The sequence below is a fragment of the Aulostomus chinensis genome, chromosome 21 (genome assembly GCF_037954235.1).
Source record: "Aulostomus chinensis isolate RoL2024-O1b breed Wild chromosome 21, RoL_Achi_v1.0, whole genome shotgun sequence".
Lineage (NCBI taxonomy): Eukaryota > Metazoa > Chordata > Actinopteri > Syngnathiformes > Aulostomidae > Aulostomus > Aulostomus chinensis.
In genome coordinates this window covers 21,099,859-21,117,892 of record NC_141340.1, presented here as the reverse complement: position 1 = coordinate 21,117,892, position 18,034 = coordinate 21,099,859, and the positions used below count along the sequence as shown (strand labels likewise).

The 18,034-nt window shown below is 47.1% G+C and overlaps 1 protein-coding gene across 7 annotated transcripts in view; it reads left to right on the top strand.

Annotated features, from left to right (window-relative positions):
• The window catches only part of slc12a7b (solute carrier family 12 member 7b), a 76,060-nt gene that overhangs the window by 50,844 nt on the left and 7,182 nt on the right, over positions 1-18,034 (top strand). For 4 of the 7 annotated variants that reach the window (XM_086191973.1, XM_086191974.1, XM_086191975.1 and 1 more), the window contains exons 4-22: positions 354-500; positions 3,167-3,221; positions 3,712-3,842; positions 3,955-4,196; positions 4,279-4,490; positions 4,949-5,116; positions 5,257-5,355; positions 5,582-5,639; positions 9,352-9,526; positions 9,618-9,736; positions 9,858-9,956; positions 10,634-10,753; positions 11,119-11,223; positions 12,640-12,808; positions 13,328-13,523; positions 13,710-13,879; positions 14,800-14,931; positions 15,825-15,932; positions 16,250-16,366. In XM_086191973.1, the coding sequence (XP_086048099.1) occupies positions 354-500; positions 3,167-3,221; positions 3,712-3,842; positions 3,955-4,196; positions 4,279-4,490; positions 4,949-5,116; positions 5,257-5,355; positions 5,582-5,639; positions 9,352-9,526; positions 9,618-9,736; positions 9,858-9,956; positions 10,634-10,753; positions 11,119-11,223; positions 12,640-12,808; positions 13,328-13,523; positions 13,710-13,879; positions 14,800-14,931; positions 15,825-15,932; positions 16,250-16,366 (2,622 nt within the window). The remainder of the gene's footprint in view (positions 1-353; positions 501-3,166; positions 3,222-3,711; positions 3,843-3,954; positions 4,197-4,278; positions 4,491-4,948; positions 5,117-5,256; positions 5,356-5,581; positions 5,640-9,351; positions 9,527-9,617; positions 9,737-9,857; positions 9,957-10,633; positions 10,754-11,118; positions 11,224-12,639; positions 12,809-13,327; positions 13,524-13,709; positions 13,880-14,799; positions 14,932-15,824; positions 15,933-16,249; positions 16,367-18,034) is intronic. The other 3 variants (XM_086191977.1, XM_086191976.1, XM_086191980.1) reach the window with 1 other exon arrangement.

The following is an 18,034-nucleotide window of genomic DNA, read 5'->3' as shown; positions in this document are numbered from 1 at the left end:
TATTTTAGATCAGTTTAAACTGGACTAAGAAACGACGGTGTCGAGGTCACTTGAAGGGCTAGGAAAAGCCACTTCCATGGATATTTGGTGTTTTCCCAATTTCTTTGAAATGGATGTTATTGGAAGGGTTATGAAAGCAAAATAGTCCAAAGCCTCACATTTGACAAAGTGTTTTTTGCCGCTGATATTGTAACTGCATTGTCTGTCGATTGGCGGTGTCCTTGGCCTGAGGGGAAGGGTGTAACTGGCTCACCTCCCCAACTTCCTTCACGCCTGGTTTAGTTCTAATCCTCATCTTTGATGCTTCTCAGACGTTCATCTTAAACTCTGTTCTGCCCCCCACTGGTCTCTAGAGCCCTCAGATGGGGACCTTCATGGGTGTGTACCTCCCCTGCCTTCAGAACATTTTGGGGGTCATCCTGTTCCTGCGCCTTACCTGGATTGTTGGCACTGCCGGCATCCTGGAGTCCCTGGCTATCGTGGGCCTGTGCTGCTCTTGTGTGAGTACTCGCACCTCCTCACCTACAGGACTGTTTCTTTCACTGCTCCTCTTCTCCACCTTCAGATGTGTTTTATTAAATGGTAGAAAATTAGAAACTGAAGTGTTCTGAGGACATGGATCGTATTTGTTATCAGGGGATTTAGAGTCTGCATCCATAGAGTGGTCACATGCGAGGTTATGTAAGAGTCAACTTGATGTACATCCCCTTAATGCCTTTCAGATACATTAGCAGATACCAGTGAATGTGTGAGGGTGCTGGAGACGTTGGCTGTGTGTGCTAGGAGCTGCAGCTGCAGGCGTGTGCACATGTGTGACTGACAGCAGCCATGACTGAGTCACAGATGATCGCCTCTGTATTTAACCACAGTGACTCTCCATTTCCCGTGTAGAACTAACTTCTAATGGTACCTGGCAGCTTGACGTCTAATCCCTCCATCTGCAAAGTGTCAGAAAGATGGCGGCGCGCACGCCCACTCAGTGGCTCTGTTTGCCAGTCCCACAGCAGACAATGGATTACTTCAGTTTAATCAGGGAAAGCACACACAAAAACCTTGAGTACAATCAGCACTGAACGCTTTCACCACACCATGGAACACTGGAATGACATCAGCAGTTCCATTTACACAGATTTTTTTTTCATACGTGTGTGTGTGTGTGTGTGTGTGTGTGTGTGTGTGTGTGTACACACATATATACCATCTGCTGATTCAGAAAGAATGTGGCTTACTGTATTTTGGATTCATACCAGACTAAACTAGGTCTGCCTAGAAAGCCGGGGACTCCATTTCATATTGTGCAAAGAAGTTAGAGTGCCTTGGTGCGGTTAATGCTGCATCACTGCTGTTATATAACCGGAGAGCCGAGCTTAGTCAAACAGATTAATGTTCATTTTCACTTAGACCACGTCTGACTTTGCACTGATGGTTCCACATCGACCGCCGCTCTCAGGTCGGCCTCTGTGCTCCCCAGTCAAAACTTCTCTTGCACCACAAATTTCTAAAAATAACCTCCAGGCCATTCAGCACACACCAATATGGAACAATCCTGCCGTATTCTGTTCAGAACCGCATTTATTTATCCAGTTCTAGCATTCTCTTGTGTTCTATCACTGTTTTCCACAAGCTTGTTAGTTCTGTTGACTCTGTCATATTTGTTGTGTAGTATGAGATGGTCGTAGTGTGGGCTTCAATCAAACAGCAGTCAGAATATATCCATCCTGATAACCCTGCTGCTACCTTATTATTGTGGCTTTATTGAGCATCGTCATCACATTCGTGGTTATTTCATAAAAAATCAGTCACTAAACTGTGAATGAGAAATATCTTACAAGGTACCAAGATTTCTGTTTAGCAACATGAACCGTCGAAGTCTCATTTGACAGAAGGAAAAATACATCTTCTGTATGTGCACATCGTCGTTGTTGGAGCTGCAGCAGTTCATTGATTCATCGATTAGCCAGCTGAAGCTCGATGAATGCCAACTATTTTGATAATCAAGCTAGCTCTTTGTCAGTTAAAAGTGTCAACGATTAGCTGGTTCCAGACTCTTAGCTGACCGGATGTGCAGCTTTTTTGTCTTTCGTGAGTGAGACCAGTCTTGGGACTGTTGGATGGACAGAAGAAGCAAATGCAACACGTTTCTGTGGGCTCAGGAAAGTTGTCATGGGCTTTTTTCGCCCAAATTTTCTTGACATTTTATGGTCTAAAAAGTTAATGAAACATTTTTGAAAATAACTTGACAAAATAAGTGATCATTTGTCTCTGTGTGACGCCTGTTGGAACATACAGGCTCCAGATGAAACTCCTTTAAACTCACTTGACCAATCCAGTGATTTTGACTCTGATATATGAATGTAATATAAATGATGGAGTCCATTCAGCACAGGAGGAGATAAGCAGATATTGGGTGTTTCTCTGGTCGGTGGAAACGGGTCTACGGGACTTGTGGGTATCTGGGTAATATGTCATCAGCCAGGACCTCCTTCCTGCTGCTGTCCTTTGCAGTAAAGTTACTCATTCCTTTGTGGTACTGACTGAGCTACAAGCTGCTTTGGCTTTCAGCAGAAACGGGAGGTAAAATTAACGGGTAATTGGCTTTCCTCCAGCTCGTCTGTCACTTTAGAGCGGATGCCCTGCCAGGAGAGGACGGTTATTCCTGCTCAGAGTTGGTCAAGGACTTCCTCTTCTTCTCCCTGCTCTCCTCCTCTCGCCTCCTCTCATCTTTATGATTTTATGAAGCGTTAACCTCCATGAATTCTCTTTGCCCATCCCCGTCCTTCCTCTCCTCCCAAAGCTGTTAGGTAACTGGCTGATGTCAACATTTCACGGAAACGTCTGTATCCATTACCAATCCAAAAGATTTAGACTGAAATCCCTTAAGAAGTGTTTTAACAAGCTAAGCGACAGATTAACGTGCCCGAGGAGGCTATTGTTGCGAATATCTGGAAAATTCACAGAAGGTCAGAAACGTTATGTAGCTGTGAAAAAGTGTGCAGTGTTGGTTAGAGGATAAAGTTCCATCGCGAATGCTCCTCTTCTGGTGCACAGAGCCGAGCTGTGAGAGACAAACTCAGCCAATCGAGGGAACGTCTGAGAATCCCCTGAAGCAGAGGGGAGGCCTCAGATCCGTGTGTGACAGTGGCGTGACTGTGCTCTCTCTCCACAGACCATGCTGACGGCCATTTCCATGAGTGCAATTGCTACGAATGGCGTTGTGCCAGGTGAGACTATTTATTTCGTCTGTTTTTATCTTTTCCTACCCTCCAGTTCATCAGCTGTCCTTTTTATGGTTTTTAGAGAGCGAGCCAGAGTTCTCCGCCCTGCGTGTAGAACAGCTGATGATGTTTACGACTTCATATCACTCCTAGAGAAATCTTGATTTTACAATCTGATCCAAGAAGGCAAAAGCAAACGAAGGCAAAAGCAAACTCGCGTTTCCTCAGAGTTTCTATGTCCACGAAGCAGGAGACAGCACCATCAACATCGTTTCATACACTTCATGTCTACGTCTCGTGGAGGTGGTAGGGAGATTTTGACCACCATACGAACAGTGCTATCAGGATGAGTGGCTGCATGCTCCCGGTGTACATTATTCACGTCTCGTATCTTCTTTGCGAAGTTATTTTGTGAACTTATCCTCGGATCATTAAAGAGGGAAGTTGGTGTCCTTCTTTTTCATAAAGCTCACTTCCTCTTTGTTTCCCTCCCCAGCTGGAGGCTCCTACTACATGATTTCCAGATCTCTCGGCCCAGAGTTTGGTGGAGCTGTAGGTCTGTGTTTCTACTTGGGTACCACCTTCGCTGGCTCCATGTACATCCTGGGTACCATCGAGATTTTACTGGTGAGGGAACCCTCCGTCTAGGTCACTGACGAACTCCTGCTGGTAGATTCATGCAGGAATAAAGTAGAGTGGAGTGAAGTGAAATGAGATTTTCCTCTCTTCTCCCATTCAGACCTACATTGTGCCTAAGGCAGCCATTTTTGTGCCAGAAAAAAAAGAGGACGCGGTGGATGCGCTGCTGAACAACATGCGCGTGTACGGCACATGCTGCCTGGCACTGATGGCCGTGGTCGTCTTCGTGGGGGTCAAATACGTTAACAAGCTGGCTCTCGTCTTCCTGGCCTGTGTCGTTCTCTCCATCCTCGCCATCTACGCTGGAGTCATCAAGACCATCTTTGAGCCCCCGGACTTCCCGTGAGTCCCGCATACAGTGGCCCGCAGCTCAGGGAGAAGGCGTCAGTTCGAAGCTTCAACTTTATTCTCTCCTCTCCCGCAGCGTTTGTATGTTGGGGAATCGAACCCTGCAGAACGAACAATTTGACAAGTGTCTTAAGACGGAGATGATAGACAACATCACCGTCACCACTGACCTCTGGAAGCTCTTCTGTAGCGGACCTGAACTCAACGCCACCTGCAACGAGTACTTCAACAACAACAACTTGACCCTGGTGCAGGGCATCCCTGGACTGAGGAGTGGAGTCATCTCAGGTCTGAACAGTGCTTCTTTGGTGGAAGTGTCTCTGTTTATTATATAAAAAAAGTCCCACAGTTTTGTTTCTCTAACTCAATCATATCCACAAAAATGCAATTTGAAACTCAGCAATGCAGAAGCAATGTTTGCCTAATTCTAAACTACCAAATACTGTGTAAAGTAGGAACATTCCTTATGTTATGAAAGAGCTGGCAGGTCCTGTTGGTTCACTCCCAGCCTTGATTGCAAAGACATTCCTGGAGCCGCGTCTCCACCCGGGCAATTTCCTTTGTGATTTCATTCAGTTGCCGTTATTTATTGAGTCATTTATTAATGAGGAGCAGCTGTGGTCCGTCCCGTCCACCAGTATGGGCCCAGACTGGGAGTCTCTCTCAGCTGATGAATTCCCTCTTCAGCCATCAGTTCTCTACATGCACATTACGTCTGAAGCATTCCGGGCTCTGTCTTCTTCTAGACAACATGTGGTCAGAATACGGTCCTCTGGCTACCAAGGTTGAGAACAGGAACATGCTGTCTGTGGGGGGCAGTGACCCCAGCCAGGACCTCAACCTGCCCTATGTCGTCAATGACATCACCACCTTCTTCACGTTGTTGGTCGGCATCTACTTCCCGTCTGTCACCGGTGAGGCCGCAATACAAGCAATGGAGAGAGAGATACACACACACACACACACACACACACACACACACACTCAGTATCATTTACTTTAACATGATGGTCCAACTTGCTCAGTTTGGATCTTTGTTTCTTTTCTCTTTCAGGTATCATGGCTGGCTCGAACCGGTCAGGTGACCTGCGTGATGCCCAAAAGTCCATCCCCATCGGGACCATCCTGGCCATCACCACCACCTCCATCATCTGTATCCTTAAAGCTGTCATCGAGCCTCTGTACCTGCCGCCATCTATTGACCTGAAACAGCAGTCTTAGATTAACCAGCTCTGCCTTGATCCGATGCAGACGTCACTGCACCCGGAAGACACTGCGTCTGCGGGGTTTACAGTTTGGTGGCGGTCTGTGTGACGCGTCTGCTGCCTGACAGCACCGCGAGCTTCCGTTCGTTTCCTCTCCTGAACCGTTGGTCTCAGACATCACCTGCGTGGTTTTATTTGGTGCCTGCATCGAGGGCGTTTTGCTCCGGGACAAGTAGGTTTCACACACAGAGTGCACACGTCACACGAAGGATGCTGACAGATTTCTTATTCACGCTCTGGGGATGGGAATGGACCCCTGCACCCCCTCACAACACTGAGTCATTATTTATGTGTCATAGAAGTAATTCATGTCCTCCGCAGTCATCTGACACTAAGTGGTGCTGAATTACTTGTGTATCAAGTCAGCTTTTACATTCCCTTTGATGGATTTATGATGTAATTTACACCTCATGAACTTTTCATGCTCGCTGATTAACAAGCAGGAGCCACCAAATATTATTCAGTATTTAACTCTTGACAACGTGAGATTACAAGGCAAAAACACTCGTCTTCATTGTAAAAGCCCCCTGCTGACGACTTCATGCAGCACATCAGCAGTACATGGACACGGAGCAACTGTCAGGGTCTCACCAGTAACCACAGCCGTTGTCACAAAGATGACATGATGTGTCACAGTCATTCGTCCACTTTGATGAGATGGGAGCGCATCAGAGAGTCTCCACTTCAGTCGTCTCCTCAGCAACGTCCTGCCAGTTCCTCAAACCAGTTGCATCCTCTTGATCACTGATGTTTTTCTAGTCAAATTCTTTCCATGTGCTGGCACTGGGAGTTGATTTCTGCTCTTAACAAATGTTGCATCAGTCATCGTCGCTTAGTTTCACTTCATGTTCTTTTAAGACTGAGAACACTTTATGAATCCACACAGGGGAAATCTAAATAGCTTCAGCAGCATTTACAGAGGGAAGAAGAGACCAATTGCAGTTGATCTCTAATGTCATGTCAAGTTCTTTGACTCCTGACACACCTTTATACAAACAGCCCCCTGTAGTGTTTTTCTACTCTTTGCATCACGCAGCTCGGCTCCTGAGGAACTCTGGCCTTGTGGTGTTTTTCACGGTCGTCTGTAATTCGCAGATGTTTGAGCACATCTCGGTTCTCCGACCATGGTCCACCTTTGGTCTTGAAAACTCTCTCCATTAATGTATTTTTATTGCTGTGATTCCTTTGTTTTCCCGTTGTGTAAATGTATTATTAAGGGTTTGGGGTCGTAAACCAGCCAAGACTTAAGTCTCTTTTTCTGAAGTACATTTCCTGACCGCTGTAAACAAGATTTCCAGCAGGAACCTAGAGATCGTATCCAGTACATTCCCACACCCTTCATAGATTTCTTTATCGAAAATCCTTGTGTACATAGTTCAGTGTCGTTCCATCTTCCAGTATAATCCCAGCAGTATCCCACAGGTGGGATGCAGCGTTCTAATATTCTCGGGGACCTGGCAGAGCCAGCCTGCTTCTTCCTGGGGAACCTGAACAGTGGTGTGTTTTGAAAACGAGATTGAAACAAGAATTCTCAGTAACACAGATTCATTTTAAGAACTTCCATGCTGGAGCTAGAGCTACCCTGGATCCTCCAGCACTTTTCAACACCACTTTATGCGCTTTTCTTAGTTTCTTTCTTATCATCCCTCCAAGGTATTTTATTGCTTTATGCTCCATTTAAAATCGTAAGGCTTGTTTGGGACTGTAGCTTCTGGACATTTTCTGGACTACAGCTTTATCCTCATTCAGGTTATAATCTGATGAGTGTATTTTGAGCAACCTTAAATTTGGGAGACTAATATCTGGATCAGTACAATCATCCACCAGTTGCCTGATTTTCTGCTCTTCTTCTCCACTTCCACCCCTGCAGGGGAGATTGCCAGTAAACGTGCGGTTAATTCTTCTGGTTTTTATCATATTATTTACTTCATCTGAATTTTTTGCTGTAATTGGAGACTTTAAAGTCTCATATTTTTGTTTTTTTCTCTGTTCGTAGTAGTGAAGTGTTTTTATTGTTCCAAGTAGTGACCGTCCTCTAATGGGGCGACATTTATTTTCGAGAAGAGGATCATTGCGCAGCCTCCAGACACCTTCCCGTGATGCACGCTGCTGAGGTGGCACGAGACGTCCCCTACAGGAATATTAGCAGGAAGGCTTGTCGAGAAAGATCACCAGCAAGAGACTGCAGGGTTTTTAGCTCAGTAAATGTAACTGCTGGCGTTGGTCAGCAGTGGTTTAGGTAGCATTCTGCTGGCGGAGCACGTTTGAAGGGTCACCATCAGTATAACTGCAGGTCAGGTAGTGATTAAGATTGGGGCTGGGACGATTCCTCGAGTAATCGATTACTAAAATTCCTCCAGGCCTCGTTGAAATCTCAGCTGTTCTTTGTTTTGCACGTCGGGGTGGGCGCTGGAATCCGGTATTAAACGGCTGAATTATTCAAGAACACTGAGAAGTTGGAGGTTTTGATGTAACTTATCGTCACACAGCTGCAGCGTCTCTCGTCCCTGCATCAATGCAGTTCTTACACACACACACACACACACACACACACACAGAGGAGGTCAGCGCGCTCCTCTCACCTGTCTGTGTCTGATCTGGTGACTTCCTCCTTCAGCGGGAGGTTTTATAAAGTCGCCCCTAAACCCAACTCACCTTTATTTTTGTTTCCATGAATGAAGCCACCTGTGATTCAGTTTCCACAGCAGAGCCTGCATGTGGAGGAGACTTCTTGTTAATGGCGGAGTTTATTAAAACAGTGGAAACGACCGTGATGGTGAATGACATCATCGACACCACCCAGGTGTGCTGATAAGATAAAACAACTACACTGACACCTGTCCACATAGACAGAAGCTGTCAGACCTCCTCAGAGCAGAGCCACAGGTGAGGGAGGAGAGGAGGGCAGGCTGATCGCTCATCAGCCGCCGATGTCGTCGTCCTCTCAGACTGATTAATGAAACAAAAATGCCAAAACCTGAGTGTCGGCACAAATCCAGTCTGTGTGTGTGAAACCCTGCAGTGTAGCATCCTGCTGTCCTCAGTCCGCTGTCATGAGTTTGACAGCGACAGAGAGCGTCGTGTCTCAAAGGGAACCCGAGACCCGCCAACGATCCTGACTTTGGCCATTTTAGTAGAAACAACCGACACAAATCTCGCGAGAGTTGAGCAAATAAAGAGTTTCCTTTTAGACAGATCGAGAAAAGTGTGCATCTCTAGAAGTAGAAACTCATGTGGTGGTGCTGGTGTTTCAATGAGGCAGGCCGCCATGATAAAACACACTTTACTGAACCACAGAGTCACTGCAACACTGATCCCAGACCTGTTGGCATGGAAAAAGAACCCAGATCCTTTACTGAGGTGAACCCATGAACACCACAATGTAAAAATACCTCATCACAGTTACAAATGCTGCATGTAATCGTTCCCTTTTTGTAAAAATCAACACTTTTTTACTTTAGTTGCTGTCTCACTGGTGCTTCTGGTTACTAAACACAGACGCACAACCTCATACGAGCAGAGGAAGGTGGCGTGTTGGTGATCGATCCCCTTCAGGACCCCGTTTGTACTTAATTTTAAAGTAAAGTAAAAACAGTAAAAGTACAGTCAAAGTAAAGTTACTTTACTTAGTACTTTTACATGAGCATTTCATACTTGTCTTATTTTCTCTTTTGTAGAGTACCATCAGTCTTAAATAAAGCAAAAATTGCAGAAAGTGCAGTACCTCTTGTTTAATTATTGATTAATCTCTAGAATAATCGATAGATTACTGGATGACTAACAGAAACGACAGCTGCAGGCATCAATAAGAGAAATATTTGATTCATTTAATCTTTTGTGGGTCCCTTGGTGCGTCTGGCCTCATTCTCCTGATTGTGTCGTAGGTTTGGTGACTCCGTGAAGAGAAACCTCGTCATCGGCACGCTGTCCTGGCCCTCCCCCTGGGTCATTGTGATTGGCTCTTTCTTCTCCTGCTGTGGGGCGGGGCTGCAAAGTTTGACCGGCGCCCCACGCCTGCTGCAGGCCATCGCACGAGATGGCATCGTGCCCTTCTTACAGGTACCACACACACAAACGCACACACTCAGCACAGACACAGCACTCATGTGATGATGTCCAGTTTTCACACCTGGCTGCGTACCTGTCACAGGTGTTTGGTCATGGCAAAGCTAACGGAGAACCTACCTGGGCTCTGCTGCTGACTGCAGGGATCTGTGAGATCGGAATCCTCATCGCCTCTCTGGACTCGGTGGCGCCCATCCTATCCATGTCAGTATCTACCTGCAGAGTCACTGCAGTCGCGTCAGCGGGCGAAGGCAGTGCGTTCCAAAGCCTCGAGTCTGGTCTCAAGTTGGGATTCTGTTTTGAGTGGCTGTTTTTCATCTTGTAGGTTTTTCCTCATGTGCTACCTGTTTGTCAACTTGGCGTGTGCCCTTCAGACTCTGCTGCGAACGCCTAACTGGAGGCCGCGCTTCAAGTACTACCACTGGTGGGTGATGGAAGACTTTTCACTACACACCCATAGTGGCTGTCATTGAATAGAACAAGTGTTTCTGTACATGAAAATAAGTTCCTGAATCAGAACAAAGTAACGTTGTGGTTGAGTTGTGATACTTCAGATTCAGGCGTCCATGATGCACCGCACAGCCAAATCTCTTGTCCTCCGTAAAGCCATACTTCACCAAAAATGCTATTTTGCCTTTGAAGTACTCACTCATAGGAGTCCTGAGTGCCCAAAGAGGTTTTTTTAGCTTTGTGCAGCACTTGGTTTTGACTCCAGAACGCTGGAAGAGCCAGCAACATGTAGCTTGAAACTAATGGAGACTGGTGGGTAAGAAGAGCAAAACTGTTCAAAAACTTCAGTCTTCAAACTCTCCAGCTCATCCTCTGGTATAATCCAGGTCTTTTTAATCCAGCCGTATTATCAGGAATCCACAAGCCCTTAATAGTGCTGAGCCAGAAGTGTTCTGGCTGTTTGGTCTTGTCTTTTGTTCTCGCCGTCTCTCTGAGATGCTGTGTAGCTCGCATGTTATATTCCACTTAACGTGGTGAGAGATAAGTCAGAGACGCCGCTGTTGAGATAACGATGCTTTCTTTGTGAGGATATGAACATGCTCAAACACACACGCACACACACACAGATGTAACGTGTGTTTGGTCCTGCAGGGCTCTGTCCTTCCTGGGGATGAGCTTGTGTCTTGCTCTCATGTTCATCTCGTCCTGGTACTATGCCATCGTCGCCATGGCCATCGCTGGCTGCATCTACAAATACATCGAGTACAGAGGGTGAGAAGGACGTGGGGTGCAGGGATTTCTAAATGTGCTCATGTATACAGAAACCCTCTGATGAGGACAGACAGGTTTGTGGAAAGTAGGTGAGGCACCTGGAGTGAAAGAGCCCACGACAAAGAACTGTCCAGTGTGGACTGCAAAATACTTTGAGATACTTTCACTTGTTTGGACAAATTAAAATGTACTTTAACTACAAGAAAGGCTCTCCAAATACAGAAACTGCAGTGCTTCAGTCACTGAGCTAAGAAACTAAAGTACTTATGGATTTTCAATCACTGAGCTAAGCGATGTGAGGTCCCTCAGGAAGCACGAACTCTGGGAGTGTGGAGATGTTTAACTTTTGTCTTGACATCATCCAGGGCAGAGAAGGAGTGGGGGGACGGCATCCGAGGCTTGTCCCTCAACGCTGCTCGCTACGCCCTCATTCGCCTGGAGGAGGCTCCACCGCACACCAAGAACTGGAGGTACAGTGTGGGCGTGGGTCTGACTGATTAGGGGTGGTGTGTCCCGATGTAGAAGTAAAGGGGGGCGTGGCCTTGACCAGATGGTTTTGTTTTTTATTATGACAGCAGCAAAAGCTGAAAGCTCATCACAGGTCGGTCAGATTTATTCTCCTCAGAGTTAAACTATAAGAACTGCATACATGGGGGAGACAGAGCAGTGTAGTTGTGTCAAGGGGAGATCCCGTAAGAAAATAAAAATAAATTACCGGTAATCAGTTCTGAGGGACACACCTGACACGTCTGAATTATTTGGTCAAGTATTTCGAGAACATACTTCTCTTAATGGACTCAGCCGGCATCCAACAGAAACGATCTCTCTCTGTTTCACTTTTATTCATAACCGAACTCAGTTTCAAACCAGAAAATGGTTTCAAACAGGAATTTCTTCAGTTTGTTTAGAAAACAGCTCCCCAAACAAAAACTGGACTTCTCATCGTGCATGAAAGGAGCTGCTTTATTAGTATTTTCACCAGTTCTGATTTGCTGTTGTCAGACTTCCTTCAACCACAACTTCCTGTGGTAAATTAAATGACAAACCAAGAGAACACACATCGTTTGTGTTGATACTTGACAGCACACTCAACTGTGAAATCCTCCAACTTCCTCAAGCTGTGGTCGTAACTGATCCATGAAAACTAGCAACTGCAAGTGGGAAGCTTTGATGTGTAGATTGTGTGGCGGACAGAATATCGTCCGATGAATTCCCGCCGCGTCACGGCTGAGATGGTTGTGGCTGTGAATCATAGCAGGTGGCTGTGAGACCTTGTTCTGCAGCCGCTCACACGTGGCCCTGAATGTGACAATGGTGTGGTCTCTCAGGAAGTGAAACAAAAATCTGAGTGGGTTTTGTTATCAGCGCTTATGGGAAGTTCTGTCCAGATCTGGGTGAATCTCTAACGCGGTAGTGTGTCACGGTGAGGCGGACAGAGGAGACAAAAATAGATCCAGTGAGTGAATTTGATTAATCTCATTGTCCTCTGCTTAATCTGACCGAACATGCTGATAGACCTTCATCCAGTAAGAGGCTCAAAGCAGCAGGCCAGCTTCCCTCACTGGGCATGCTCAGTCTGGAAACTCCTGCAGGGATCTGCTTTCTAATTTGCTCCATCTATTTTATCTTCCTGCTCTGTTTGAAACCTTCTATTCCTCCTTCAGCTCTTTCCTCACTCGGTCGCCCTTCACCAGAAACAAGGATACTGGAACAATGATATTTTTCTGTAACCTTTACCAGCGTGGTCGTAGTCTGGTCTGCTGGCCACTGAGCAGCCCCTCAGTGGTGGGAATGAGACAGAGATTTATTTATTTGCTCTCACTGTCTGGACAGTTCTTTAGATGTAAAGCGCAGACTTTGTCTCTGTTTTTTCTTGATGTTGTCAGGCCTCAGCTGTTGGTGCTGCTCAACCTGGACTCGGATCAGGCGGTCAAACATCCTCGCCTGCTCACGTTCACCTCCCAGCTGAAGGCAGGGAAAGGCCTGACCATCGTGGGGAATGTATTGGAAGGAACGTATCTCACCAAGGACGCCGAGGCAAAGAGGGCTGAACAGGTGATGCACTCACCTGAATGCAAGCTGGGTCACATGCAAGCAAGCGAATACAAACACACGTGTGCACGCAGCCACTCGTGTGTGCTGGCCTCATACAAGACTCTGTCCTCCTCACCACCGAGACGGCCATGCTTACAGATGTGTGTATCACTATGATAACCCTCTACTGTTGACCAGTCCTTCGCTAACTTTGCCAAATCAACAAAACCCACCACTTCTGTTTGGATCGTGGTTTTAGTGGACAGCTCCAAGCACATCTGCTGCCTCCACCAGCGCCAGTAGACTCAGAACTCTGCCATCTGTTGGCAACGCAGAGCAAGTCTGTTGATTTAGTGCAACTTCTTTCTGATGAGTCCTCAGGAGCACCTGTCGTCCTGCGACAGCGGTCATGCTGATTCCACAGGCTGCTCTCTTCACGGCGTTGCTGGAACTCATCACAGCAGTCGTGATTTAGTCCTTCTTTCTGTTTTCTTGCCAGCTTCCATCATTGCTCATACAAAATCTCCTGTTTCTCTGCAGAACATCAAGTGTGCCATGTCAGCCGAGCGCACCAAGGGCTTTTGCCATGTTGTCATCTCCTCCAACCTCAGAGATGGCGTCTCTCACCTCATCCAGTCAGCGGGGCTGGGAGGCATGAAGCATAACACCGTGCTCATGGCCTGGCCCGGAACCTGGAAGCAGTCTAACGATGAGCAGTCGTGGAGGAATTTCATAGGTGCGCAGCAGGAGAGTCAGAGGAAGTCAAATGCTGAGAAGTCAGTAGAGAAAAGCAGGCCTTCGTGTGGATTCATCTGAAAATACTGGGAAATGATAACAACACAGTTGGTGTAGGATATTTGCTCATGAACTTAATGGAAACACCTGATACCTCTCTGATTTATCTCTTCCTCTGCCTTCTCAGAGACCGTGAGGGAGACCACATCTGCTCACCAGGCCTTACTTGTGGCTAAGAATGTAGACAGTTTCCCGACCAACCAGGACCGGCTCGGCGAGGGCACCATCGATGTGTGGTGGGTGGTGCACGACGGAGGCATGCTGATGCTGCTGCCCTTCCTGCTGCGGCAGCACAAGGTCAGTGGGCACGTGTGGTGTGATGAGCAGCTTCCTGATTGCGTCAAAAGAAATGTGCCTGATTTCTCCCTCAGCAGCATCAACAAAAATACATGAAGACTGAGGGGGTAAGAAGTGGACAGTGTGTCTTCCAGGGAGGGGGAGAGAGGACAAAGACCTCCACAAACTGACCGAGACTTTGCTGCCTCAGTTACTTTGCAACTAAAAGTGGGACAGATACTTAAATGTCACAAGTTCAAAGAATCCTCAGCAGTGAACATCCACCACACCGACAGGTGGAGCACTGAGCTGAGCGTCTGAGCCTGGGTGACACCGTTTATTACCTGAGCTTCTCAGCTTGAATTCTAATGAGTACATTCTTTCATTCAGACGGGTCACTTGCTGTGTGATAAAATAGACCATGTTCAGACCGCAGGATTCACTCGCTCTTCTTCTCGTCGTGTTTCGATGTTTCACCTGCTCTTACCAAGGTAACAGGATGAAAGACTCACAGCGGTGAGTGCAAGTGTTTGAGCCTTGCAGAGATGCTCGTTCCATAAAAACGGACCTATTATTGCATCATGACCAGAGAAAACAAGAAAGAGGATATTGATATTCACTTGTGCTCAAAGGTTAAAATCCTACAACAACCCGATGCACCTGGCTAAGTACCTTCCAAGGTCACGTCATGTATGTGGCATTGTTGGAACAACCACAAGGACTTAGGCAGGCAGGTGAGCGCCAGGATGAGCGCCTGGGTGCAGTCGGCATGACGGAGCTCAAGAGGCACGGCACCATTAATGTGATCATAAATGTTGATCTGGGAAAATGTGATCGTCACGAAGCATCCCTAATAGGAGAACCTGCACACACACACACACACACACAAATATGTCCATTTAACTGTCGTGACCCACCTGTCCTGTCCTTCTCTCTTCCAGGTGTGGAGGAAGTGTAAGATGCGCATCTTCACTGTGGCCCAGATGGATGACAACAGCATCCAGATGAAGAAAGACCTCCAGACGTTCCTGTACCACCTGCGCCTGGATGCAGAGGTGGAGGTGGTGGAGATGGTAGGACTACATCACATCCTCTGAGATAATTACATGTTCACACCATCATTTTGAATCCCTCCTGATGGCCATCATGAAGCCTGCAGGGCCACCCGCTCCTCCTGGCGTCTGCCAGCACAGAAGATCCACAGACACTCTTGAGGGCAAATTATTTAAAAGTTCTTGATATTTTTGAAACTACAAAAGTTATACTGAAGTTGCTTGCTGCACGCTGCAGTTAAACTGGAGGTGTCGTATGTCTTTGCAACGGTTGTTCTGATTAATATTCAAATTAAACCCGAACCCTAAACCAGAGTTCAGAGATTCCTGACTGAACATCTGCACTGGGTTTGGTGCCAGTCAGCCAGTAGGTGGTGCTGTTGTACATAATCCTGCAATATGAAATCCCCCACTAGAGAAACTTCTCTTTGGCTCTGCGTCCTATTTTCCCAAACATGTTTCACTCAGAACAGGCAGCGTTGTGTTTCTTGGCAAAATTTGGATGATAAACGCACAAAAACTACAGTAATGAAAACTGCACTTGTTAGAAATCCTCAAATGCTGCTTGTGCCTTTTGGACAGACGTTTGCATATATGACCTGTTTCCACTGTGGATGAGAACTTGTTAAAAGGGTTTTGATAAACCCCCAAAAAAGGGCAAAATTTATAAACCAATAATTGTTGCACTCCAAACAGGAAGTGTTGAGGTTCTTGGCAACAGTTGATCCCACCAAGATGAAACCAGGTTCAGTGGCTTGGATGTCTGATGGTTCTCCACATCTGCCTCAGGGCTCCAGCTTGCATCACGTCCACTGGATACAGAACTTGTTATGTTGATTATTCATTTCAACAACCGTGGAATTGTGCGTGCGTGTGTGTGTGTGCGCGCGCGTGTTGTCGTCCTCACTGTGCAGCATGATAACGACATCTCAGCCTTCACCTACGAGAAGACTCTGGTGATGGAGCAGAGGTCTCAGATGCTGAAACAGATGCAGCTCTCCAGGACTGAGAGGGAGAGAGAGGTAAAGTGCCCTCCGTCCTCCTCTAATATTTCCATTAACACAAGTTTTTCCTTGCATGTCTTTGATTAACTCATTAACATCCTCGGGAAAATGCAACTTATTTGTACTGTTTGTATTTTGCGTCTTGATACTGAATTCATATCTATGATGTCAGTGTACTGTTTGAATAGCGCGCTGATCAAATTTCCACCACACATAAAACTCTCTTTGGAACCAGTCAGGTAATTACTGGTCATCCTAAATGACAACTGGCCCCTTCCCTTGTTCATCTGCCACCCCACCCCACCCCCGCCTCTGGGCCACGCCACACCACTCAGATTCAGAGTATCACTGACGAATCTCGTAACTCAATCCGGAGGAAGAACCAGGATGCTGGCCAGAGCTCGGGCCTCAGCCGGCAGTCCTCTCCCACAGAGGACACTCAGGAGGATGAGGTACCCACTGTCCCTCACTGTTAGACCCACAGGCCCGTCTTCACAAAGCGTCATCTTTGGCTGCACTGACATTCAACTATTTTGGTGACTTGATTCAAGATTTGGACTCAGATCAGTAAAATTCATTCACAGTTCCAGTTTATACCATCAAAACCAGACATCCAAGAGTTCCATTGCACCTTGTAATGTCTGGGTTGTGTGTGTGTGTGTGTGTGTGTGTGTGTGTGTGTGTGTGTGTGTGTGTGTGTGTGTGTGTGTGTGTGTGTGTGTGTGTGGAGGGGGGGGGGGGGTAATAACTGCATGACCAACACACAGCAGGGCAGGAAGGCTGGAGGAGTGGGTACAGATTAGCAGGAGTCAGTAGGAGACACTGTTGTCTCACTGTGTGTAGGGAGGGGGACCCTCAGGTCTTACCAGTGCAGTAGTTGGGGGGGGGGGGGGGGGGACCTTGTTGCTGTATAGGTCGCAAGCACCAAGCTCTAGTTACTAGCAAAATACTACAAACCAGTTACCATAGCATTGCCATGTTTGGTCAAACCAGTCGCAAACATGGACCTGAATAGTCCAGAAGAGTGTCTGCTCCGTGATGGTGTCCATCGGAAGTCCAGATCGGTCCAATAGAACGCTCTGCACCATAGAGTCATTGAGAGCTGCTTTGTGAATACCAGCCCATCACACCCCGAGCCTGCACACCCCCCCCCCCCCCAGCACCCCTCCCCCACGTCCCCAAAGATACCTGAGATGAAGAGAGGACAGTACTGGCTCAGAAACAGAAAACTGTATTCACACTCACCTCAACAGTGGTTCCAGGCACGTGTGCCCTGCTTGGAGCGCTCATGGCAAAGTGCAGCTGAGCTTAAGCAGATGTAAGCCCAGTGAGACTGGAGGAGCCCAGCTTAGGCTGCTGGAGGAGAGCTAAGCCTGATAAGCTCAGTGTGAGATGTGAAATCTTAAAATCACCCGACATGATAGTATGAAGTAGTAGTAACGGTTGGGTGGGGAATCAGATATTAGCCCAGTACTGTCACCACGAAAAGGACAGTATCAGTCCACGATACATCACTGCATCAGTGTAGCAGAATAAGAAGTTATCATAAAAGGCAAAATGCAGAAATGGTGGATTCATGTCCCACAAAGTGGTGAAAGTTTCCTGAACAACAAAGTCTTAGTTGAGCACAACTTTAATACTCACCAGTAAAACACCAGTGAAAATGGTGAGATGCCATGGCTAGTTAGCATTAGCAACTGTGTGTTGTCATGATCCGTGGCAGTATCAGTATTTCCCCCATGTTCTGACACGACAGTACTGTCCCACTCATCTGAACCAGCCTGTCCCGGCCCACTAGAACCTCACCACCTGACAGCAGAACCAGCTCATAAACCCAACAGGTCAGAACTCAGATCCTGTCACTCATGTCTTCAGGTGAGAGTACGCAAGTGTGTTGAGGCAGTAGCTTCTTCATCCCATTGGTCACGCTGGTCACATGGTTGTTGACTGTGTCCTGAGTAGAACACACAGACATAGAGACGATATTAACAGTCCGAACCACCGCTCTGAGTCGGTCCTGCTGGGTTGCTGACGAGGTCGCTGCTGTGCTGCCTCTCACGAGGGTCTAGTGTCCGCAGCACCACATCTGTAGCTGCCCACTGCCTCGCTGACCGTCACCC